Raw genomic sequence first — 23566 nt, 5'->3', positions numbered from 1 at the left:
GATATTTATAATATATAAAATAAGTTAATATTTATCGATACATGTAAGATATAAATATTCTCGATTGTGATTGGTTGAGGAGTTTAATATTTATATCTTACATGATCGATAAATATCAACTTATTTTATATACCGGTATATATTTATATATTGTACGTTAAATATCTAATATAGCCCTCTCTCACTTTTTCTTTTATTTCACTTTCACACTTCCCAGACAGTACAATACAATGTCCAAAATCGGGATACAAGACGTCTTTTTTGAACGAAAAACGGAATTACTTACTCTCAACGCGTTCATATACGCATTTTGGAGCAAGCTCGCTCCCTCGTTCGCGATCGCGACAAATAAAGTGAGAACGCCAAACGCGCGATCATTCTCGTGAAGCGTTTTTCCACGCGTTTCACTCATTCGAAGTAGAAATCGAAACGGAGGCAAGAGACACACGCGACACGAATCCCGATCGCGGTTATCGCCTACTCACTGCGACACGCGGGACAACGATTCTATAAAGACTCGGATGTATATCGCGCTTCGACAACACGACAACGTCTCGCCGCTCACCACGTTAACGTAAATTACTTGCGCGCGCGCGGCGCGCGGCGAGTCGAGCCGGGAGCCTCCGAATCCGGCCGAATCACGTTCGGCCGCTCTCGCCGCCCGCCGCGCGTCGGCGCGGCACGTGGCCTCGGCACGTGGCCACGTGGCACGTGCCACGTGCGTAACGGCCGCGTTCAGCAGACACAACTGTTGAGTTCGTCTTATCAACGCTCCGCGTTGCGTGGTTGGTTCTAAAAGTAAGAGCCACGCACGTTCGACTGCTACTGAGCGGCTTGGTCTGCTGAACGCGCCCTTTTCATTTACGCGGCATAAGCCTCTCTCAAGCTTTTTTCTGGTAACAAACAATAACGTAGTAATTTTAAGTAATTAACGATAATTTGGTGACATTTAAATGCCTATATATGTATATATAACGCGGAAAATTTGATTTAAGCAAAAGGTAATGTATAATTAACATAACAGATGTAATATAATATAAATTGTATTAATTTGTTATGAAATAATTGCGAAGTGTTGCAATAGTAAAATAATAGCAAGATAAAATTTCTCTTAGATTAAACAGTGATTTTTTTGTTTCATTGCATGGCATCAAAAGTACATTCCTCAAGTTTCAGGAATCTTAATATTTTTAATATCTCTACTAACGCACACAAAAAGGAACGTATTCTCCGCGTATCTGCACATTTTCTTCGCGCAGTCTCGGTACCGTCGGTACCGATCGCAATAATCAGAAGCGTTATGTATACACTTACGTCGTCAAGACGACGTATCGACTCCCTCGCTGCAGTATACATACGTGTGCTTGTTCGATACATGTATCGCTGACAATAATCGTCGAACGAAAGATTGCGTCTGCAAATATGGCTTTACATTCGACACCTATCCTATATTTGAATATGGGCGGCGAAATGTTGTATGTTTTGCGACAGAGGCTGAAGGCGCAAAAAATCGACGTCGACAAGACAATACAAGGTGAGAGTACGTACACTCGAAATTTCGAGTACCTCGAAAATATTTTATAAATATTTTGCTAATATTTTTCTACAAATATAATATGATTTATAATTCCACCGATGATCTTTTATAACGATTTTATAGCGATCTTTTACACAATTATAGTATTACGTATTCTGACAATTTTTAAATATCTCAAACACAAGTTCTATCATTCAATCCGATTGTCAATTATTGTATTACGATAAAATATTGTATATCATTATTTGCTGGAAAGACCTCACATATACACATATATATATATATATATATATATATATAATATTAAGATTGATAAAAATTGATTAATTTTGTTATACTCTCAAAGTAAGATAGCAGCACTAAAAAATAAAAGAATTTTTTTTAGATATTTAAAAGCGCGTTAATAATGTTACGCGTTACGCGTGTGTGGCAAGACTAGTTAATACAATAGTTTAATTACAGTATCGGACGACGTAACAGCAGCTTTGCTCAATCCTAAGATACTGTCGCCGATTTTCGAAGAATCGCCGATGATCGGGGTACCACAATTACGCGCTACTTTGGAGAGCGTCGCTCTTTCATCCATCATGAAGCTGGACAAGAGCAGTATGGACAAACTGTTCGATCTGATGATCACGATGGTGAAATATCAATTGAAGGCAGCTACTGGGCCACGAGAAGTTATTCTTATCGTTCTGAATCACATAGACGCAATGCGCGACATGGTCAGCGATGTAAGTGCGCAAAAGTGTGTCAGCATGGTGCATCGGATGATCGTTAACGTGAGTACGACTCATCGTCGGTATAATCAATTTATCAATATTTAATTCAACCAAGGATTTTTGTCCACTATCCAAAACGCAGTTTTATGGCTGCCTGACCTTTGACGAGGTCTGGAATGCACGGCAGAGTTGCCTGAAGGAATTAGAGCCGTACAATGTGCGAGTCTCGATTCTTCTGCGACGCGGTCTGCAAAACGATGACGCCAGCTTCAATGTAACACCTCAGAAATACGATGAGAAATACGGAGAGCATAGAAATACTCTAGCCACCATGAGGATTAAAGACGTGAGCCCTGAAACGTGCTGTGGAGGATCCCTCGATACCTTTGGTGACAGAAAAACATTATTGGGCAAAAATATGTAAGACAAAAAATACGCAATGCCGAGATCACGGTATAAATACACGGTAATAATTATTTATTTCGTTATATAGATATTTGCCAACATATGGCATAACGGAAAGTGCAAGGCGAGACAGCCAACGGTTATTAAGAGATTGCGGTGCAAAAGCGGAATTAGGTATGCTGGCTGTTCAACTGGGGACTGAGGAAACCAATTACGAGAGACCGTTCACGCTTAATTTACTATCAAACATGGACGAGGAGAATGTGAATAACGCGAATAGGGAAATTGATACTGAGGGAAATAACGCTAAACGAAGCTACGCGGGAAACGAAAAGCCGAAATTGAACGAGGACTATAAAGCCAAACTTGATACTGTATATGCGGATTTTTTCGAGGACGAGCACGAAGGTTTGAAACGCAGCATGGGTTTGCTCGATCTTCTCGACGAGATCGAATAATTTAGGATTTTAACCGATAAAACATAACGCGATGCGATTATTTTTCTTATATTTCCTTGCCTATTTATATACACCAATATTTCTATTAGAAATAAATACGTTCCCACGTGAAAAACGCTATTCTCCTATTTTACAAAACATATTTCAGTTTGCTTCAGTCTTATCCGAAGCATAAGAAAAACAGTACGTATATATATATATATATATATATATATATATATATATATTGCAAAATCCTAAGACGGTAACTTTACAGGCTATTACACAAATGCACTGACCGGAATTACGAGAAAGTAGAAAATAGATTCTCTGCACGCAAAAATATATAAAAACTTTTTTAAGATTTCGTCAAATCTAAAATATACTTGACGCCCGTCCGGCCGTTGAAACTGAGCGCCTTAGCAATAGCTTCTTGATATTCGCCGAAAGGCACCAGTTTATATGGCGGCGGTTGCAATTTCTTATCCCTAAAGAAACCTGCTAAATTTTTAAACATATCCACTCTCTCCTGAGATTCCATATTTGTTTTCGTCCAAGCTGTCATCCAAAATCCTTTTAACGATATATCCTGGAAATATATTGCACAAATTAGATTTGACAAATAGTTTTTGCAATTTTCAGTTATAAATATAATTCGGAATTACCTTAAAGATAAGTGCGGATATTGGTACGGTTAGTGGTTCTCTGGACATGCCGCCGTAAGTCACCAGTGTACCACCATGAGCAAGATGTCTCGTTACTTCGTGCGCATTCTGCCCTCCGATGCAGTTAAGAGCTAATTTCGGTGCAAGTAATTTCTTATTTTTGAACAATTGCGTATTTCGGACCTCCTCTTCGGTTAGTACTTCATCCGCTCCTAAGGTTGCCAATTGATTCTAAATAATTCATAATATTACATGTACATATTATAATATTCATAATATGATGAAAATAATAAAACAATTAATACTGTTAAAATTTGATACCGGCAAATTTTTATGTTTTTAAATTATAGAGACTTTACATAGCTATCAATTAATATTATACCTTTAATTCCTGTATGTTTGGCCTATCTCTGATAACACTGACAGATTTATAACTCCATATTTTGCATAACTGAACGACCAGCTGACCAACCGCGGAATTGCCACCATTTTGTATCACAGTGTCTCCAGGCTTTAATGGAACAAAATCCTTCAACATTCTATAAGCTGTACATGGATTCACGTTCATCATACTGGCTGTGACTAGATCAACATCGTTTGGTATCTATAAAACGAGACCAAAGGATAGCAAGCGCGACAAATGCATTATTCCAAGATGACGTAATAATAATAATATACATATATGTACTTTCATAACGTCCTTGAAATTGTAATTGGCTTGCGTTCTCCATATTCCAAAATTAGGACCGTTTGGCACCACCCTGTCTCCAACGTGCAAATCTTGAACATTAGGGCCAACCGCAACTATTTCTCCAACTCCTTCATTTCCCGGTACCGCTGGTAGAGGAGGCCTGCTAGGATATTTTCCTTGTATCGTATTTATATCGGCTGGATTCACCGGGGATAGTAACCATTTCACAGATACCTGCGTCATAAAGATTGAGATTTGGCTATAAAGTATACTATTGTAGAATACTAAAAATTCATGGGTGAAAGCAGATGAACTTAATAATTGCAATAACAATTACTTGATCGCCCGATGGTTGTTCTATCGTTTGCGTCGTTACTTGAAGAACCTCAACAGGTTCGCCGTATTCTTTGTACAACAGAGATTTTACGCAGTCGGTATTAATTGCAGCACTCATTTGCCGAATATTTGTCAAATTACTTTTAACCGATCGTAAAATCGACAAAGTTAATTTGCTTGCAAACATAGTAAATCTATATCGAGCCACGACTTTTGACGTTCGTTGACATTCGTTGAGAGTTGAGACTGGTTGAGACAATTTTGGAGCAAAATTTGCCGTATAGGTTATATCTCGAATTGAAGCGATTGGTGATTATCCTCTCGAATCGATACTCGATCTCGATAGCAGAAAGATAAAAATATATCTTATTTCATGAGTTTTGGAACGCACACAAGATTATAAAATAACAACATAATTAAATTAGAAAACAAGGCAAAAAATACACGATTGATCCTTTTATTGGGAATAAATTTTTATTTATTTAGATATTCATAATTATTACTAAATAATATTCATGATAATATGAAATGCGATATAAAAGTGATGCCGTAATAGTATTTTATTATATGAAGTATATTACGATATATCATTATAGTTATGATCCGTTAATATATTTACAGTTTTAGTCTGTCTCTAGCCATTTTTTTTTTTTTTTTTTAATATTCCTGTCCCAAGAATTTCTTATACAATACTTTTGTTATCACAGTAATAAATTTTAGTACTTACAATATTAAACTTTCTTTTGGACGTGACAAAAAATGTTCTGTTATCTTAAACCAATCTTAAATGCTTATCGCTTTGCAAATTACACTATCATTATATTTTGTAAAATAATTACCATGTTAATTATTAACGAGAGATATAATAAATTATATTTTTATCCGAGCTTTATGCATGTAATATAATTTGTTTTTTAAATTATTAAACAGTAGTATTATAAGAGAAATCATAGTTTAAATATAATCATATAATATTTAAGTTTATCTTCTCTGAATTTATCTTCTCTTCTTTTCTTACCAAATGGAGAATGTATTAAACATTTCCATGTCTATTTATACACTTTGTTATAAGGTGGTCGACGTAACAGCACTAACACCATGTACTAAAACTGTCGGTGGTAAGTCGACAGTTAATTCTGTCAACGATTGTAGATACTGTCGATACATATCATCCTCATCCCAAGTGTTCGAGGCTGGCGGTCCGGGCAAATATATAAATGTTGTCGCAGTTTGAGAAGAATATTGCCTTATCAGTTGATTAACGCTGAAAAGTAAAATTAATTAATTAAAAAAAAATCTTTTTCTTTGTAAAAAGTTGTAGTAAAAAAATCCGTTAAATGCTTACCCCAATATATAAGCCCGGGACACGTTACTCAAAGCATTATTGGACTCTGTACTTGATTCATATTGATTTTTTGGCTCAAGCAGAGGCCTACCCTTTAACCCTCGGATTTGCTCTCCCCATTCCGGAATTTTTTTAATCGATGCAGAGATTCTTAGTAGATTTAATGATTTCCGAATTCTGTGCTCGTTCGAGATTCTCGGGTATTCGCTCATCGAATTGGGAGAATCAGAGATACTTAGGCTTTCGCTGCCATCCGCAGTTTCGCAATGGAACACTCTGAGATGTAGGTTTTTCCAACTGGGTACCATGTTGACAATACACGCAAGTTGAAGCATGAATAACGACGTTGTATCGAATGGATCTTGATCGGTTGGTTGGAAAAAGTTGACCGGCCATACATCGATATATTTCAAATTTGAGTTTCTAAAAGTTTCAAATACACATTACACATTATACTGTGTAACAATAGAAATGTTATTTCAAATATTTTCGCGACGATGAATATTTCTACTTACTTCGTTAATTGCGCTTTATTTAACAGATGAAAGTTTCTGCATAGACACAAGTTCTTCTTCATCCTCAGAACATCCGAGCACATTCCGACATATTGAACCGGATCTAGATTCTTTTCGCCCGTTGCTTGTCTCAGAGGGAACACAGTGTTATTCGGAAGTGTTGTACTATTTTCAAACATCGTCGTCGCGTATTGAGAATCCAAGAAAAAGTTCCTTGGCGTTTCTTCGTCATAAAAACCAAGAACGATCGTATTCGGTTTCATCGCACCCATGCCAGACAGTCTTGTTAAATGTTGCATGCCTTCGCGCACCGTTTTCGTCACGGTCAATTCGATGAAGGCTTTAACTCTCATATGGTCAACTAAACTCAACCAGTGCGGATATTCCTCTATCGTAGGATCGCTACTCTGTCCAGTAAATTCACCAACCTTCACGTGTCCGATAACGTAGAGTCCTCCTTTCTTCAAGTCATTCACGAAATCGATAAGAGGACAGGCGGAGCGCGGAGACGCGACCATCAGTAACATTTGTGGACGCCAAAATTTAACGTGATCCTTGCGCGAATCCAACATCAACAAGTATTTTCTGACTTGATGGAATATCAGTGCTTGAGATATACTGCCCCACGGTGCGTTTTTACTCGGCGAGAATAAATGTAGCACAATGATCAATATTAAGCATAAAATTATGCTACTGGAAGCATAAATGCTGTTGATTATAAACATCATTATCAATGTTCCAAGAAGACCCATAGTCGCGGTGTGCCACGTGAAGTAATTGAACGTTGGCCTGAAGAGAGGAAAGATTTAGATACTTGTGAGAGACAAGTTGTATATTAATCGTAACTATAACGTAATTTAGTGCGCGTGTACCGAAAATAGTATACCTAAAGTTTGGTGCACTAGCAAGTTCCAATCCGAGACACGCGAGATTGGTAGCGAGATAACTTAGAAGAAACAATACCGAATTAATTTGAGCAATGGTATTCAACGAGCCGATAAGCAAGATTGTCTGAACCAAAATCCACGAAGTTAATACCGCTGCTATTGGATTGCCGCGCCATGTGCCTTGTACGATGAAATTTAATCCCGAACCTAGACAAGGAATAAAGCAAAGATATTTAATTACACAATTAAATTGACGTAAATTCTTATCGTCATTGTAATTACTTACCAAATACGTTGTCTTTGGCCAACGCTTCCAATACTCTGCTGGAACCTATCAAATTGCTCAAACCAGCGCTAAACGTAGCGGTGAGAATGCCAACGGCGACAAATGGCGGCCAAATATTAATCGGCATCATGTACATAAAGTTGTTTTGCAGTAAAAAACGGCTAGTGGTGGCAGCCGTTAAGACAGACAACAAAATGTAGCATACGAACGTAAACGATACCGCTGATAATGTCCCACGTGGAATATTTCGGCCGGGATTTTTCAGCTCGCCTATTACAATCGTCATATGGTCAGTGCGTACAACGTACATTATATCAAATATAAACAAATAATTTTATTTACCGCTCATATTTGCACCGGCCATTATCCCAGTTACACCACTGAACAGTACGCCAAAGACGCTCGCAAAATCCGTCATAGTTCCTCCGCTTGAGTAATCGGCACTGTAATTCGAATAGAGATTGCTGGAAAGCGTAGAAGACAAAAGACCCGTGTAACTTCCATTTACGTGCTCCGTTATGTTTTGTACCAATGTATTTGCATCCGGTATTGGTATCTAAAGGTACAATAAATAATTATTTATCAAAAGTCAGTCGGCCAAGTTAATATTGAATATACGGTAATATTTTCTTACATTCAAATCAGAAAATTATTTACCTCTATTGCACCCTGAGTCAAAAAACTAATAAAAACGCTACATAGACAGATACAGACAACCGCCAAGATCGCAACACTGGTTTTCGCGAACATTGCGGCTCCGATGAGACAAACCAAAAGATTGGCAGTATTTAGTATGGAACAATATAAAAATCGCCACCATCGGCCATCCGGTATAAGTCCAGTTTTACCGCTCAAATAACCGGAAGGGCCAAAATTTTCAACCAAACCCTCGGCACATCCAGAGATACAAAGCGCACTGGATACTACATTGGCCATAAAAAACAGAGTGCCAATAGAGCCACCAAATTCAGGTCCTAATGTACGACTGATCATAACTGCATATAGATTAATAGGAAAATATTTTTCATATCTTTTTAAGAGAAATTAGTTTTAACTATCGCAGCAGCATATTATAATCATTATCAAATATAAGCGCGACGAAGTAAGCCAATCTGCTGATAAGCTATCTCGAAACGACGAGCCGGCATAGTTGATCTATCTCTGTCAGATAAAAATAAAGATAAAGATGGAGAATAAATAGAATTTACTCGATGGAAGTAGCGTATAGCTCAAAACAGGAACAAGAGGATACAGTAAGCGCCACCACCCTCTACAGCGCCGTTGGTCGATATAGCGCAGACAGACGCGACTGTGAATAATAAAATACCATATGCTATAACGAACTGAACTAAAGTCACGAATAACCCTGCATTGCCCACAATGTATCCTGTAAAAACGAATATAGTTGATATAATTAACAGATATATATATATAAAACTTATATGAATTAAGACTTACCCATTCGTATAAAAACTAAGGCACTGAACATAGACAGCGTAACTGGGCTAAATACACCAGCAAAAGTTCCCAACGTACGGGTGTTGTCCACACCAAGAGTACCAAACTCGACATAGCCATCTCCCTCCGAGTGCGCCGTCCTTCCAATCTTAAAAATATTACTTAGTCGTCGAAGCACACTCCTGCCGTTGATCAAAGGAGCTTTCTCACTTGTGATCCTGATGTGGACAGGTTCTGTGTTTGTGGAGCCAACTTCCGATGCAATCATCTTAAAATTGCTGGGTAAAAATTTTCAACGTTACACAGAACACACATAGGTATAATAAATTTAATACGTAAAAATTTGCATGTTGCAAAGTTGCAATGCTTATCAACAACACGTAGTAACTGTATATACTGAGAGAGGCGTTGCATTCGGACTAAATGGAGTTAAATTGACGATCGATTGGATATAAAATACACTTACGCAAAAAGTTGGAGTAAGCTTTCGGAATGATATCATTCGCCAACGCACACTCTTTCTCTTCGCTTGTGCGTATATATATATCCGACTTGGTCATACGATTATGATGTCATGCGTTCGACGCTGTTCGATGTCGAACGTGGTCCAACGTCAACACTGCAACGTCAAACGTCAAACTCGTCCCTCGATTTAAGGTTAATAAACTTGCATTACACATTACACTCGTCACGACGCCGCGACGTCACATATGCATGCGTGTCTGAAGTTGGGAATTTTCGGATTGCAATGCACACGAGGCATAACATAAGCGACCAACTTCAGATATGAAGCATCGATAACATATGTCATGTCCTTGTCATGTATAGGGAAACTGCAGATGAAAATGAAAAGGACGCCGCGGATGCGGATGTTAAGTATCGTCAGTCGATAACTAGTAATTAAGTTTCGCGAGATTATTGTCGCGCGGGAGGACGCATCTACGCGTCTACTCGTCAGTATCGTATGTCGTATGATAGTCGTAATTTATTCTTTTGGGATTAGTACACGCAGATATCTCATTTCATGGCTAGATAAAAGTTGTTCTCTTTAATTTTTAGCTGCAACAATCAAGTTGTATAATGTACGTCTTTTGGGTAAATAAAAATTGAAAATAAAATAGATGATATCAATTAGCATTTTGAAAATAAAAGGCGGAAAGGACGCGAAGAGAAATGGTCGAATTTCGAAATGGAAAACGAAAACAGACCGATAAAGCCACTCTATCGACAAACGCGAACCTCAAGCCTCGAGCGTTAATAATTGGTGTCGATTCAGTCGATTGTCGCATTCGGGATTCAGGGGTGACAGATGGCAAATGATGCCATTCGAGTTTTGCAGATGTCCATTGTCCACGCGACCAGCGACCGGCGTATATTGTGTTGTACGTTGTATTGTGCTACCCGGCACCGCTAACCGCGTAGCGTACCCGGTGCCGCACCGATTTGATCCCTGGTGCGTGACTGCGTGCCGCACACAACGATCGATGAAGAAATCAAAATCGGGAAAGCTATTAGCTTGTATTAGCTCAGTGGTAGCCAGAGCCAGAGCCAGAGCCAGCGAGTGTAAAGGAACGGGGCTCCTTTATCCTCGACATCCTTATTTCGGCGAGGATAAGGTCGATAAAGTGACGAAGCGGGCGAAGGTAAGAGCGAAGGGCGCATTGTGCCTTGTGCCATATTTATATTAAGTATTATGGTACGGCTCGCTTCGCTCTGCCGAAATGCGAGGATCGCGAGTTGCGCGAGCTCTCGTCCAAACGAGACTGATAGGCGTCGGGCGTCGTACTATATGATAACGTTATATATATTATGTATGTATGTGTATATGTATAATAACTATAATAACACGTACGACTCTTCTGATCTCTGACTCACGTTTCACGTTTTAGCCGCGTGCGGGACGATTTCTGCACGATCATCCTCATTTTCGATGCATATGTATCCATTCGCCGAACGCCCTTACGCGTGGCCACATCAGACTAGGTTCGGGCCATCTGTCGAGAAAAGAAGCCGAAAAAGATCGTCCTTGGCCGCTGCACGTTTCTCTTCCGATTACGAACCAACGAATGTAAATTATCGGCATCTACCAAAAACTGGTTACCGCAGATTACCGAGTTAATCTTTGAAACGATCAAGTTATTTGGCCACGTTCTTATCTGTCCGCAGGATATTGACAGAGGTGAGATAATAGGCAGCGGCGTCTATTATTCGTCTTTCGTTCTTTCGCGCGCGATCTTTAGCGTCAGCTGTGACGAAGCTCGGGGGAATGGTTAAATGTTTCAATTTCCCTATCGTTTTTATTTTTCTCTCAATTCTCCTAGCAAAATTTAAGAAACTTTCAGTAAAGATGAATCTTTATAAACTGTAGCTTGCGTCGGATCGCTTTAATGTTAGATTTTGCTCAACTTTTAAATTGGGCGGTTCGCGTGGCTATTTCTCAACCCTCGCCACTTTTTCAGCCGGGACAACCTGTCTGCCGTCGAGAGATTCGTGACGCGAACCAGCGTAGTTTATACATATGTATACCGCAGATGTTCCCAAGAGTTTGATTCATCCTGGCGGTGCAGTGGCGGCTGGCGCTAGTTTCAGGCAGGGCAGGGCAGGGCAGGGCAGGACGGAACTCAATGGGGTACCGCCACCTGCGGTACCACCGCGACCGTACGATGTACGATGTAGAATGTAGACCGTGGACCGAGTCAGAGCGATGTATAAATCTCTACGAAGCACGAAACCCTCGCAGCAGGGTTCGGGATTCGGCCCGATTCTCAGGAGGCAGGGAGAAAGATGAGAATAATGTGTTTAGTTTCTCCCTCGCACATCGGTCCCCCGCTGGATACGATTGAGACTTGGCCGGATTGAGCCACGAGAATCGCTAGAGTGGGGATGAAGCTATATAACCTTGGGGTTGGTCGCCGAGGAAGCGAATCCTCCGAGAAAGACGCGCGTGCGGTTGAATGCAACGCGAGGGCGGCAAATCGCGTCGTGGATAAGATAACGGTCATTCGGTTTTATCGAAAAACCCCCGAGGGAAGATAATGCTCGCGTAAATGCGCGTATTTTCGCTCATCGTTGATCGACGATCGCCAAGACGAGAGAAAAATGGATGTTACAATGGTGTTATCTATCGTCGTCGCTGTTCTGTCAATGAGTAAGTACCTGTACACGAGATGTGACATGCGTGTGAAATGCGCGAAAGGAGAGAAGCGGAAAGAGAGAGGGAGAGAGAGAGAACGAAAATACTCGAGCGAGCACTCATCGTGAATACGATGTAAGAGAATTTCTGCGATGTCTTGTATTTGAAATATAATTAACCATAAACATAATCGTAACTATCGTTCTCCCTATATTCGCCACTCGAATGAATAAGGCAGCCTTGTAAAGAATATAATATAATATTGCGGTAATTATTATACGGAAAGTTTGTTACAGAGGAAAGGGAAACGTGGGACACACATTGGAGTATTTGGAAAAGACAAGTGGCACATGTGCTTGAGACACAGGAGCACACGAGACACACGTGTGCGCCACTGCAGCAGATGTGGAGTAAACGTGTTTCATATTGAAAAGGATGTTTGATAGCGGATAATGAAGTTGCTTTCAAATTACGTGACAAAATATATTCAATTTGTAATTTGATTTAAAGCGAAAATTAATTTAATAGAGAAACGAGACAAGAGAGACTAATGGCATGCGCGCGCGAAACTACACGAAAGTAAGTAATGCCTTCTAATTTTTTTTTCGAGTCTGGCGCCATAAAAAATTTTACGTTTCACCGAGTTTACGCGACTCAACAAAATGCAACTAGAGACTTTAGGTAACGTCTCAAGTGAAACGCAGTGAAAATTTTCTATGGCGCCAGATTTAAAAGAAAAAAAATTAGAAGGCACTACTGTCGCATCGACCCTCGTATATAATTTGTTTAATTTTTTTACTCTTGAAATTTTTTGACAAAAGCAAATCTAATGTCGCAAATTCGCATCGCCGTCGTCGTTGTCACCAACCGATCCATCGTTGCGTCATTATCAATCGCTGTCCAAGTTCCAACGCACAAACATGGAATATCAATTGCCAACAATCGCAGAGAAACGACGGCGAAGAGGAGAATGACGATGGCGCGAGAAACGCTGTACGTCGATCGAATGTTAAATAGTCCTGAGAGCGTACCGAGCATATTCTTTCGTGCGTCGTTTCTTCTTACAATTAACACTCCCCTGTTGCAAACTACGTGTCGACTTCGCTCGGCACGCGATGGCACTTGACTGTATTACGCCTGCCGATTGCGCGTACGAATCAACCCTTGACACGCCTCGCACGTTCGAACAAGTTGAAATTTTATCAGCGTACCAATAATAAATTAATCGATCTATTTGTTCTTCCTTTTTACTAGTCCAAGAATCGTGTATAGGCATCAAATTGCATGGCGAAGAGGAAATCTTCTTTTTGACAAATTCGCTGTTATAAAATTGTAAAAATCTAAAATTTACATCTAACGATAAAATGTATATTTAAATTTTTCGTTTGCATATTCTATTTTTGTAGCGTGAGACCTCTAAACGGGGATGCAACGTTTTCTTTTTTTTAAATATATATAAGATGCTTGGAGATCCGGATATCTAAGACGTCTGTCCGAATTCTTCGCGTTAGTTATAAAATTGTCGTGTACTTAAATATTCCGCGGAGGCAAAGATCGCAAAGATTGGCTCCCTCGTCGTCGTGATTGGCGGAAAACTTTGTATCCGATGCTCGATCGTAGAAGATCAGGGAGAAGATCCTTTTTTATCGATAAACACATTACCTGAATATAATGCAACGTAGGTGAAAACACATTCGTCCTTCCTCCAATGCCTGTTTGGCTTCTAAATCTTGAGCACCACTCTCGACGGGTGGTTTTCTTTTTATCTGACGACTCGTGTCCTTTCGTACAGCCGGTTACCGAAGCATTCTCTTCGGCCGTTCACCCCTCTCTCTATTATAATGAGATATTCCCACGAAGAGATATATCTCTTCATCTTTCATCCTCGTCGTACGGCTGAATTGTGTTACATCTGTCTTATAGTGAGAACGAGTCACGCTTTGGCCGGGGATCCAGAATCCGTAAATTCGTTGGCGCGATGCGAAAGGGCCGTCAAGGAGATCGAACGGGAGGATCGTGCGACAATCGTGGACGACAGAACCTCCAGATTGTATTCCACATGGCTGTCTCAAGAGTAATTGACTAATTGTGGTTTTTTCCCCGCGCAGAATGTGTCGTTATAGATTATTTGAATTTACAAATAGAAATTGTATAATATGATTTTTTTTTGTTGCAGATGCGAAGTGCGAGCCGGCCCGGAGTATATAATCAGAAAATACACATTTTTCAAGAACGGCACGTTTCTCCTGATACGTTATTATTATGCCGAGGAGTCGTGCAGCATAGCGACGCATACTGTCACAATTCGGGGTTCCATCGAGTTGCTGGGATCTTCGACCGTTGTTTCTGGCGCTACCGAAACGAGATTTCACGTAGATGCCATTAATATTGTACCTTTGAATCGACAGGTATTTCCCCAAATCAACTAGGTCCGAGGCGAGGAGATCAATTCGCGATCGCGTAAAGTAAAATTATCGTATAGAAGATTTTGAGCGTCATTAATCGTGGCAATAAATAGATGGAAAGATGATGTCCAAGTGATAGAAATGTTAAAATGTGCGAGAAGCAAAATCAATATATTTGTGTGTTTGTCTACTGAAAATTGATTTTACAGGTGGCTCACAAGTTTGGACACAGATTGAATCTGACTTGCGGTCCCCAGCCGAAATGGCGACCTTACGTTGCCGAAGTGGTTTACGAGCAGCCGCGGCAGCGCTCGGCGACGCCGCTGTGGCAAGGTCCGATCTACAATTCTCTGCAAGCTCACTCATTTACGAAGAGGCGGCTCGGTATAAACTGTTTAGAGCCTTTCGGGATCGAATTCACTGAATTGAGGCTGCTGAGAGTGCAAAAGAAGCCGTTCGGAAGCTTGTCCAGCAACAATCGATACCATAAGCTTCCACAATTCCAACTCTTTTTGGCCAGTTCCACGCCCAACGTTCACTCTCGTTGGAATTACAAACCTACCTCCTTGCAGCCTACAGCCATGGTCCGCGCTGACACGGTACGCTTGCCCAGACCCTTTTAAATCTTGTCATTCGTATCGTCCTATGTAGATATAATGCTCCAAATTATCACGCATCACGCATCTCAAATAATGTTCTTTTGCCGCGAAATATCTATATCTATGTATATCTAAAGAGTAATCGTATTTTTACGATGAGAAAAGCACAGATTATTCTCGCGATAAACGATACGCGTTATTGCTATATACAAGGATAACAACGACAAACCAAGAGAATGGATCGAGAGCGTTATTAATGCCGACACCGTTACAGGCGAGCGATTGCCCGATATGCAGTGGCGTATCTCGGAGCACCGAGTTCAGCCCACCTCTTCTCCACCAAACGGCGGCTCTACCCGCATTGATCGGAGGTTATTGGCATAGTGAGAGGTGCGAGAGCTCCGAGGGCGGTATCTGGTCCAAACGTCAACTTCAGATACATTCGGGAGACAGATTGTGGACCGGTCGATGGGACTACTACGACGATCCGCAATGTTCAACGTTTCTGTACGCGATTACAGCAGCCGGAAGTTACATTCAGCGAGCTGGAAGACAGAGACGTCACGAAGAAGTCGATCAAGAAACTTTCCTCGGCCGCTTGCTCAATGTCTCTACGAGACCCTTGTTCAAAAGGAGTGTCACCAATCCGTCAACTATTCATCCTCTACGAAGCATAGCTATCCATCGACGTAACAACTTATACGTCGCGAACGGGCCAAAAGACGAGAAATGGTCTGTTACAATAGATAAAAAGGTACAAAGACAGGAAAGATCGTTGACTGACGGCGTTCATCGGCTCTTGCGCGACGAGAATCCCATGGTTCGATCGAGATTCGCGGCAATGCTGCGAGATGATCGGATATACGAGACCGCTACCAGAAAGCCTTTTCCCACCTGGAGCACCCTTTCCGGTACCACGGAGCTAGATCTGCACATTGCCGAGAGCATTTTGATTCCCGGAGACGCCACGGTATCCGCTCGTTGTAGCGCCGATCGGCGGCTCGGCGTGCCGCTCACCACCTGGCCGAGAACGTGCATTCCTCGCGCCATCGAGGCGCCCTCGACGTTGGGACTGCGGGCTAAGCTGGACGTCAACTGGAACGGTCAGTACATCCTGCTGTTGGGCTCGCGAGATGACGATGCCTGGGAGGCTCCTCTGCGGCAATGCGCGCAGATTCCACCTCGCAATTCTGTTCTACGAGCGCATCTCCGAAGAAGCGTCGGTCTTCGATTCGGACTGCTCTCCTCAGCGTCGTCGAACCGAATCTTTGGAATCTCCGCTTGGCTCCTCTTATCGCGAATCTTGCAGTGCTCCGTGTATTATCTTGTACGGTGATATTAGACGTCCGAGTCGTTATCTTCGTCGAGGAGCGTTTGGATTCGGAATTTGAGAAAGAGATTTGATGAAATATATATGGAGTTTAAACATTCCAAGACATTCTCCCCTTTCGTCTTCTCTTGGAAAATTCCGTAGGATCGCGCGCGTAAGTTTGTATATGTGTAAATAGAATTGAAAATCGAATGATCACGGCAGTAATTCCGGCAGAGAGTGGCGCAATTAAATTAATTATCTCTTTTTGTTACGCAAAAGTATCATCGATCGACTTTAAAAGAGCGCGTAATAATAATTCGTGGATGAAAATGGCCATGATTACGCAATGATTACGATGACATATCGTATAAGCTTACCCTACTCTTTCGCTACTCTGTATTAAAATTGAGATACATATCTGCGATTAGTTGTAATTTAATAAATTTAATAAATTTAATCAAGCCTCTACGTTGACAAGTAGTTGTATAACAGAGCTAGATCCTATCGATCCTTCGCGCCGTCTGTCTCTTCCTTCCTTTCGATTCCGCGTCGGGTTTAGCATAATAAATCCGACGTTATATGACTGGCAAGTGAGTAGAGTTCATAACTCTCGTTTTCCCACATCTCTGTCTCACACTCCAGTCGATTACTCCAAAACCATTAATCAAGATACCATGTTTCGTCATCGGATCCCGTGCAGATACGTACGTTATCAGATACGTGCCGGTTATAAATTAATCTCTCACGGTGGAATTATAACACGCGTCGACATATTTGCAAGTCAGCAACGTCAGAATTGCGTTTTGTCCCTCGTTTCTTACGCCAGATGAAATGGGCCAGGGGTGAAGGGCACGAGAAGTAGAGCGAGAAGAGGAGCTTGGCGCATTATATGTATCGCGCGTCGCGCTATCCGGACGATACTCCCTACTCTACGTAGGAAAAGGATCGACCGCTGATTCACTCTCGATAATTGACAAGACAGACAGAGCGATGGAGAATCTCCTTGCCACCACTGGCATCCCGTTTGACCAAACGGAGAATCTGGATCGCTTTGTGTTCGGATGGCTAGACTACGCGCTCTTCAGCTTGCTGCTGCTCGTCAGCCTTCTCATCGGCGTGTACTTTGGCTTCTTCAGCAAGCAAGACAGCACAACGGAGTATCTCCTGGGCGGTAAACGAATGGGATGCTTTCCCGTCGCGATGAGCATCGTCGCTAGGTCAGTGACTCTTGGCTCCATTTTGATAAACGATTGAAAGAGATTGACGGAACGACATCCTCTGTCCGCATGACCAACTCGACCCAACTCGCTTTCTTTTAATTTGCAACATTTTTCCAGATTTTTTTCCTTTATCCTCGCGAATAACTAATAACGCGAACTTACGTACCTTTTAGCCACATTTCGGGTATCAGCTTGCTGGGCATACCCACGGAGGTTTTTCAACATGGGAGCCAATATGCCGCGTGCGTGATCACGTCGATCCTGACTGCCGTCATCACCTCTTACCTCTTCCTGCCTGTGCTCTACAAGCTACAGCTACCCAGCACCTTTGAATATCTAGAGCTCAGGTTCACCAGACCGGTCAGGATCCTCTCTTCGGTGCTATTCACCATCTCGCTCTTCACGCACTTGCCCATTGTCGTCTACGTACCTGCCCTCGCCTTCGCGCAAGTCAGCAACCTGAGCGTTCACGCGATAACGCCAGTGCTCTGCATCGTATGCATCATTTACACCAGCATTGTAAGTGAAGAACGCAAATCCAGCCTTAAGTCTTAACGTTTAACTCTAGTTTAACGTTCCTGAATTACATAAGTCAAAAGTCGTTATCGGTTTTGCCGTATTTAAACATGGATAAACCAAGTAACGATGCGAATCTGAAGCTCTTCGTACAGTGAAAAGTTTTGAATGTTCAAGTTTTTTAGATTTTCTCTTCTTTCAATTGCTTTTCACTCTACTTTACCCCCGATGAATTCACATTCGTAGGGTGGCCTAAAGGCGGTAGTATGGTCGGACACTATACAATTTTCCGTGACCGTCGGCGGACTCTTTGCGGTTCTCGTGCTCGGTACACTGTCCGTTGGTGGTGTTGAGCAAGTGTGGAGCATTTCCGGCGCAGGCGGTCGTCTCGTTTTCTTTGAGTAAGATAAAAACAAGGATCTCACGCGATTTTCTTTTTATATATTATTTTATATATTATTAGTATACTACATTTCTATACTACCATTTCATTGAACGTTCCCTTTACTCCTTTTATTAGTATGGATCCAAGTCCGTTCGCGAGGAACACTTTTTGGGGTATGGCTATAGGTATGACGGTAATATGGCTCGGAAACATCGGTATTCATCCGGGTACGGTGCAGCGATTCCTGTCGGTGCCTAGAGAGATCGACGCCAAACGGTAAGCCTTTTTCAATCTCACTCTGAACGCGACTTACAATTTGCAATCCATACTCGTTACAACACAAGCTTCGCTTATTCACTGATTTTATCCGCTGTCCTAAGCTCCAAGTTTTAAAACGTGCTTTATAGTAGGACCCTGAAAATTTAAGAATAACATATTTAATCGCTCTCTTCCTCTTTACCGCATACACAGCAGCATTGTGATTACTGCAGTAGGGCTGATACTCGTCAAACTGATCTGCGTGTTCACCGGATTAATCATGTTTGCCAAATATCATGACTGTGATCCTTTTCTGACCAAGGTACGATGTATGATTTACATTATTTACAAATTGCCCGTATAAGAAAATATTTAAACGTTGAAAAGACGGGAGGGTAGAGGGGGAAGCGCGATTGTCGACTTTCTATTTTTTCGTTACACGCAATTACTTTTATGATATTTCAATAGCAAAAAATTATAAATATTCTCATTCGAGCAGTCGATAAGTCGCACCGATCAGACTCTACCCTATTACGTGATGGACGTTGCTGGGCATCTACCGGGACTTCCGGGATTATTCCTAGCGGGCCTAGTGAGTGCCGCGCTCGCGACTATGAGCGCCAGCTTCAACACCGTGTCCGGTACCATTTACGAGGATTTTATAAATTTGCGGATCCCGGATAGCCCTGAGAAAGAAGCTATGGCAGCCAACATTATGAAGGTGAGCGATACGTATCGGTTAATATATAATTTTTCATGCTCTTTTAAGAGGCAAGTCTTTTTTAAGAAACTCCTTTTTTGATTTCTCTCAGGGCATCGTCGTGATAGCCGGCGCGATTTCGGTTGGTTTGGTGTTCCTGGTCGAGCGGCTAGGATCGGTCTTTCAAATAGCCGTAAGTATGCGTGGCGTGACCGATGGACCCTCGCTAGGCCTCTTTATGCTAGGAATGCTGGTACCTTGGGCGAACGCGAAAGGCGCGTTGTTCGGCGGTTACGTCGGTCTAATCAGCATGCTTTGGCTGGTGGGAGGCGCTCAATGGCACACCATACATGACAGAATTAAATACAATTCATTACCTACATCGACAGATGGTTGTTCGTATCCGTTGAACCAGACCCTTCCGACCGCGACAACGCCTACTTGGGTGGACCCGAACGAGGAACCTATGATACTTTTTCAAATATCCTTCATATATTATAATATGATAGGAGCGGTGATCGTTGTCGTCGTCGGCACTATCGCGAGTTATGTCTTTGGCGTGGATCTCGAGAGCGTAGATCCTGATCATATTTCGCCGATGTTGAGAAGGTACGATCGATCCCGACTCGATTACAACCCAATGTGTGCATGCATGTACAGTAAGGTGCATTAATTCAATGAGTCGTAAAATTCTGACTTATCGGCCGCTGGGTTTTTAACAATTATTAAAGACCCAGTACATAAACCTCGAGTGATGATACAAAATGTTGATTAGAGTTTAGGCTTTTATTATATTTTTCCAAGTAATGATCACAGTTAAAGAGAAAGCTCCAAGTACCCGTCGTTCATTATAATATAACGTCTCATGAAATATTAATACTGTTTTTTTTTTTATAAATTAAAAATCACTCTACATGCATACATGCATCCCCGAGATAACTACAGCGTGTAATTGTTACGTGTGCATAAAATACTCATCCTAAACCTATCACGATATCGATGTTTTCTTTGTGGTAATCTCTCTCTTATTTAAATTTATTTCTCTAGGTTTCTTCCTTCTCGAAAATATGCCGAAGTCTCGTTGAGAGAAGTGCCGCCGTCGTTCAACGTTGCGCCGGAGAAAATCAAGTAATCTCAAGTGCGATTCGTCATTATTTTAGTCAGTGGTAAGCGAGCTGGTAGGATCAGCCCGAGAAAAATCTCTCGAGTAAACGGTAATCTTCATTCTAGAAGAATCTCCACGATTCTAGACGAATCGTCAACGATGTTTTCGAGTTCACCGCGGTCACGACAAAGGGGTGTCGGCTATCTTATTGATTAACAGACGCATGCGCCAGCTACCCTGGTGCCACACACCACACATGCCGCGATTGTTTTTGATCTCTCGCAATCAGTCGCGTTCCCTGTGTCCTCCCTGGATACTCTAGCTGAGGAAACGGAGATCGAGCGTTACGAGAGTATCGTCACCATTAAATTCTGCTCGACGTTGGGAAAAAGAGTATCTTTTAGCTGATCGCGCTACTTTTATAATAGACCTTTCAATGTGTTGGGAGGAGCTATAGACTAGTAATCGCGAAATTAGTCGCTAATCGATAATCGCTAATCGTCGTGGACGTTGCTGGAGGTCAAGTTACGCCGCTGAAGATGTTGATCGGGGTGGCTCGGGGTTGGCCGCGTGTCCTCGTAGATAGGATGGTCGCGCCTACACGTGGAGCGAGTGTTGTCGCGAATACCGAGCGTTCTCGGTCCGACCTCGTAACGTTCAACAAGTACGAGTGTCGATATACCTAGCGGCATTCTCGCAGCGGTTTCACGATCGCAACGTTTTTACAAGCGGATGACATTTCATCGTGCAACATTGTCGATACCTTCGAGTGATGGACCACCAGGAGCGTCGACGCACGCTCGACACATCAAAGATTATTACGTGACGAACCGAGGGCTACAACGAGCGAACATTCTCGCGTACGTGTCGAAGATGAGCGTCGAAAATCCAGAGTAAGAGATTTATGACAGACAGCAGGACAGCCACTGTCCATCTATAGATTCTAATTAATGTCTATCTGAATCCTTAATAAGGAGTTGTCACAATTGTCGCGATTCAAGGGAAGCTCTAATCTAATTAAGGGGACTTTTAATCTTTTCGCACATCTTGACTCAATTGCTTGGCATTCCGAAGCCGAATAATGTAATAAAATATCGTCGATCTACGCGATGGAGGAGTGCAAATCCACAAAGATATTCGCTTACATTTGATTATGGTACGAATGTGATACAATATAGATAATTGTTTTCGCGGAAAGTCGATAGAGCGCAAGAATTTTGTCGATTACGGCGGTTTGAATAGATTCAACGCGGTGGAAGGAAAAGCCACCCGGAAGAGTTTTGAGAAATCTCGGTCGTTGTTTGATCGGCCAATCGGTAGGCAGCAGCAAAACGGGTGGCATGCCGAGGCACAGCCGTGTCTACAGCCGCGCCTCGCCTTTAATAATAGATAAAAACCGCAGGCATTCGTGCCGGAAAAAGAACAGAAACCGAGAGCATCCCAACAGAGAGGAAAAGAGCGAGAGAGGGGACGGAGAAAGAGAGATAGAGAAAAGAAAGAGAAAAAGAAGTACACAGCCTTCAGTTTGGCTTAAAAACGCACGAAAAACGCACCGTCAGTTAGCCGGCCAGTCATTATCAGTCGTCACTGTACCCGCGTCTCAATCTCAGTTGATTTAACCGAGTTTTCATCAACGTGGAGGATATCACCTAGTCATGGAAAGGAATAGGGAGACTGCTCGTTTAAAGTCCAAGAATATCGAAATAAATATCTTTCTTCTGTCGGTGCGATAACTCAAGGAGCGATGACTCGCGTCGAACTCTAGTCTATCGCGAATGAGTCGCCATTGAACGGAAATGTCTTCAAACATCCACGAGTTTCTAACAACTTGCGTTAGAAACGTTATTAATTGTTCTCCGAATTAAAATCGTAGCTTTTTCTTTATATGATCGCGCGTTGCGCAGTGTCAAAATGCCAGATGCCAAATAAAATAATCGAGTATCGAGTCAGGTCCAATAATCGTGTTGCCCTTGCCGTCATGAGTCATGAGGATCGTTAGAGATCCGCTTTGGATCTCTTCTCGAAACCAAAGACGATCCCGGGTGACGATGCGATGAGAGGACGAGCGGGGTATTTAGGTATTCCTTGGATATGACGTTGCCATCGATGCAGAGAAGCTTGCTGGGAATGACGGTGCTGACGATCGTTGGCCTGACGACTTTCCTACTCAGCAGGAAGCTCACGCTTGAGACGCGCCGGCGGGACAGCTTACTCCTCGATATGATCGCTAACATTAGCGGCCACTTGGATCGACTTGACAGCGGCTTCGACGATATTGCTGCGCAGACGGGAATTACGCGGAATCGCCTGCTGCAACTGGTCGCGCTCCATCGGGAGAATCTCTTGGCATGTACGTTACTCGGCGAGAAACGGAGGCAGATGCGAATGTCCAGCGAAAAACCGCCTAGAAGAAGAAGACGACGGTTCGTCGTAACGCACCATCATCGATAATCGACTCGAGAGGCTTTTATCGGATGTGAGAAGATGCGGGACGTATTAAATCGTTGTGTACCAACAAATTATGCTGCGTTTAATTATAATCTCTACTTATTGTTAAGAATTATTCTTCTTGATATCGAGAACGATGTTACGAGTTAACGATGTTACGGTTTTTTCCCTTTTTTCTTTTAGCACTTTTCAGGCACGCGC

The 23566-nt window shown here is 42.1% G+C and overlaps 6 protein-coding genes across 14 annotated transcripts in view; 4 read left to right on the top strand and 2 right to left on the bottom strand.

Moving 5' to 3' along the window:
• Nucleotides 1-764: 764 nt before the first annotated feature.
• Oscp1 (Organic solute carrier partner 1) lies at nucleotides 765-3122 on the top strand. Of its 4 annotated transcripts, none has more exons than XM_077404195.1 (5): nucleotides 765-896; nucleotides 1171-1534; nucleotides 2000-2319; nucleotides 2402-2679; nucleotides 2753-3122. In XM_077404195.1, the coding sequence occupies exons 2-5, from the start codon at nucleotides 1423-1425 to the stop codon at nucleotides 3120-3122; spliced, it is 1080 nt and encodes a 359-aa protein (XP_077260321.1). In that variant the 5' UTR covers nucleotides 765-896; nucleotides 1171-1422. The 4 variants fall into 4 exon arrangements, with proteins under 4 accessions (XP_077260321.1, XP_077260320.1, XP_077260319.1 ...); XM_077404194.1 differs by having other exon boundaries at nucleotides 854-1001; nucleotides 1177-1534; XM_077404193.1 differs by having other exon boundaries at nucleotides 854-1001.
• Nucleotides 3123-3158: 36 nt separating this feature from the next.
• Nucleotides 3159-5070, bottom strand: LOC143896356 (enoyl-[acyl-carrier-protein] reductase, mitochondrial). Its single transcript, XM_077404190.1, has 5 exons — nucleotides 4795-5070; nucleotides 4455-4691; nucleotides 4149-4370; nucleotides 3767-3997; nucleotides 3159-3690 (listed from the first exon to the last, which is right to left on the bottom strand). Exons 1-5 carry the CDS (start codon nucleotides 4978-4980, stop codon nucleotides 3460-3462), a joined length of 1107 nt encoding a protein of 368 aa, XP_077260316.1. The 5' UTR covers nucleotides 4981-5070; the 3' UTR covers nucleotides 3159-3459.
• A 175-nt stretch (nucleotides 5071-5245) lies between these two features.
• On the bottom strand, nucleotides 5246-9892 carry LOC143896343 (solute carrier family 12 member 9). Its single transcript, XM_077404159.1, has 10 exons — nucleotides 9751-9892; nucleotides 9285-9562; nucleotides 9079-9213; nucleotides 8484-8821; nucleotides 8169-8382; nucleotides 7827-8096; nucleotides 7540-7747; nucleotides 6654-7442; nucleotides 6139-6561; nucleotides 5246-6057 (listed from the first exon to the last, which is right to left on the bottom strand). The coding sequence occupies exons 2-10, from the start codon at nucleotides 9550-9552 to the stop codon at nucleotides 5859-5861; spliced, it is 2844 nt and encodes a 947-aa protein (XP_077260285.1). The 5' UTR covers nucleotides 9553-9562; nucleotides 9751-9892; the 3' UTR covers nucleotides 5246-5858.
• LOC143896348 (uncharacterized) lies at nucleotides 9847-17201 on the top strand. Of its 3 annotated transcripts, XM_077404170.1 has the most exons (8): nucleotides 9918-9941; nucleotides 10624-10927; nucleotides 11174-11463; nucleotides 11744-12432; nucleotides 14341-14491; nucleotides 14594-14825; nucleotides 15032-15421; nucleotides 15696-17201. In XM_077404170.1, exons 4-8 carry the CDS (start codon nucleotides 12384-12386, stop codon nucleotides 16755-16757), a joined length of 1884 nt encoding a protein of 627 aa, XP_077260296.1. In that variant the 5' UTR covers nucleotides 9918-9941; nucleotides 10624-10927; nucleotides 11174-11463; nucleotides 11744-12383; the 3' UTR covers nucleotides 16758-17201. The 3 variants fall into 3 exon arrangements, with proteins under 3 accessions (XP_077260298.1, XP_077260296.1, XP_077260297.1); XM_077404172.1 differs by lacking the exon at nucleotides 10624-10927 and having other exon boundaries at nucleotides 9847-9941; XM_077404171.1 differs by lacking the exons at nucleotides 9918-9941; nucleotides 10624-10927 and adding an exon at nucleotides 11041-11095.
• Nucleotides 17202-17643: 442 nt separating this feature from the next.
• Nucleotides 17644-23566, top strand: part of LOC143896350 (sodium-coupled monocarboxylate transporter 1-like) — an 8831-nt gene continuing 2908 nt past the window's right edge. The window contains exons 1-9 of one of the 4 annotated variants that reach the window (XM_077404178.1): nucleotides 17644-17950; nucleotides 18127-18472; nucleotides 18716-18870; nucleotides 18990-19130; nucleotides 19326-19434; nucleotides 19612-19833; nucleotides 19925-20421; nucleotides 20860-20978; nucleotides 21043-22400. In XM_077404178.1, coding sequence (XP_077260304.1) covers nucleotides 17724-17950; nucleotides 18127-18472; nucleotides 18716-18870; nucleotides 18990-19130; nucleotides 19326-19434; nucleotides 19612-19833; nucleotides 19925-20421; nucleotides 20860-20944 — 1782 coding nt within the window. In that variant the 5' untranslated portion in view covers nucleotides 17644-17723 and the 3' untranslated portion in view covers nucleotides 20945-20978; nucleotides 21043-22400. Of the gene's footprint in view, nucleotides 17951-18126; nucleotides 18473-18715; nucleotides 18871-18989; nucleotides 19131-19325; nucleotides 19435-19611; nucleotides 19834-19924; nucleotides 20422-20859; nucleotides 22401-23566 lie in introns of those variants that run through there. The other 3 variants (XR_013256618.1, XM_077404179.1, XM_077404177.1) reach the window with 3 other exon arrangements.
• The window catches only part of LOC143896361 (uncharacterized), a 1987-nt gene continuing 229 nt past the window's right edge, over nucleotides 21809-23566 (top strand). Inside the window, exon 1 of the mRNA XM_077404200.1 lies at nucleotides 21809-23566. This exon is cut by the window's right edge and continues 229 nt beyond it. Within this exon, the coding sequence (XP_077260326.1) occupies nucleotides 23009-23368 (360 nt within the window). The 5' untranslated portion in view covers nucleotides 21809-23008 and the 3' untranslated portion in view covers nucleotides 23369-23566.

This window comes from Temnothorax americanus, unplaced genomic scaffold (assembly GCF_048541705.1).
Source record: "Temnothorax americanus isolate GAGA-0224 unplaced genomic scaffold, ASM4854170v1 Scaffold18, whole genome shotgun sequence".
Taxonomy (NCBI): Eukaryota; Metazoa; Arthropoda; class Insecta; order Hymenoptera; family Formicidae; genus Temnothorax; species Temnothorax americanus.
This window is presented reverse-complemented; position numbering and strand designations above follow the sequence as displayed.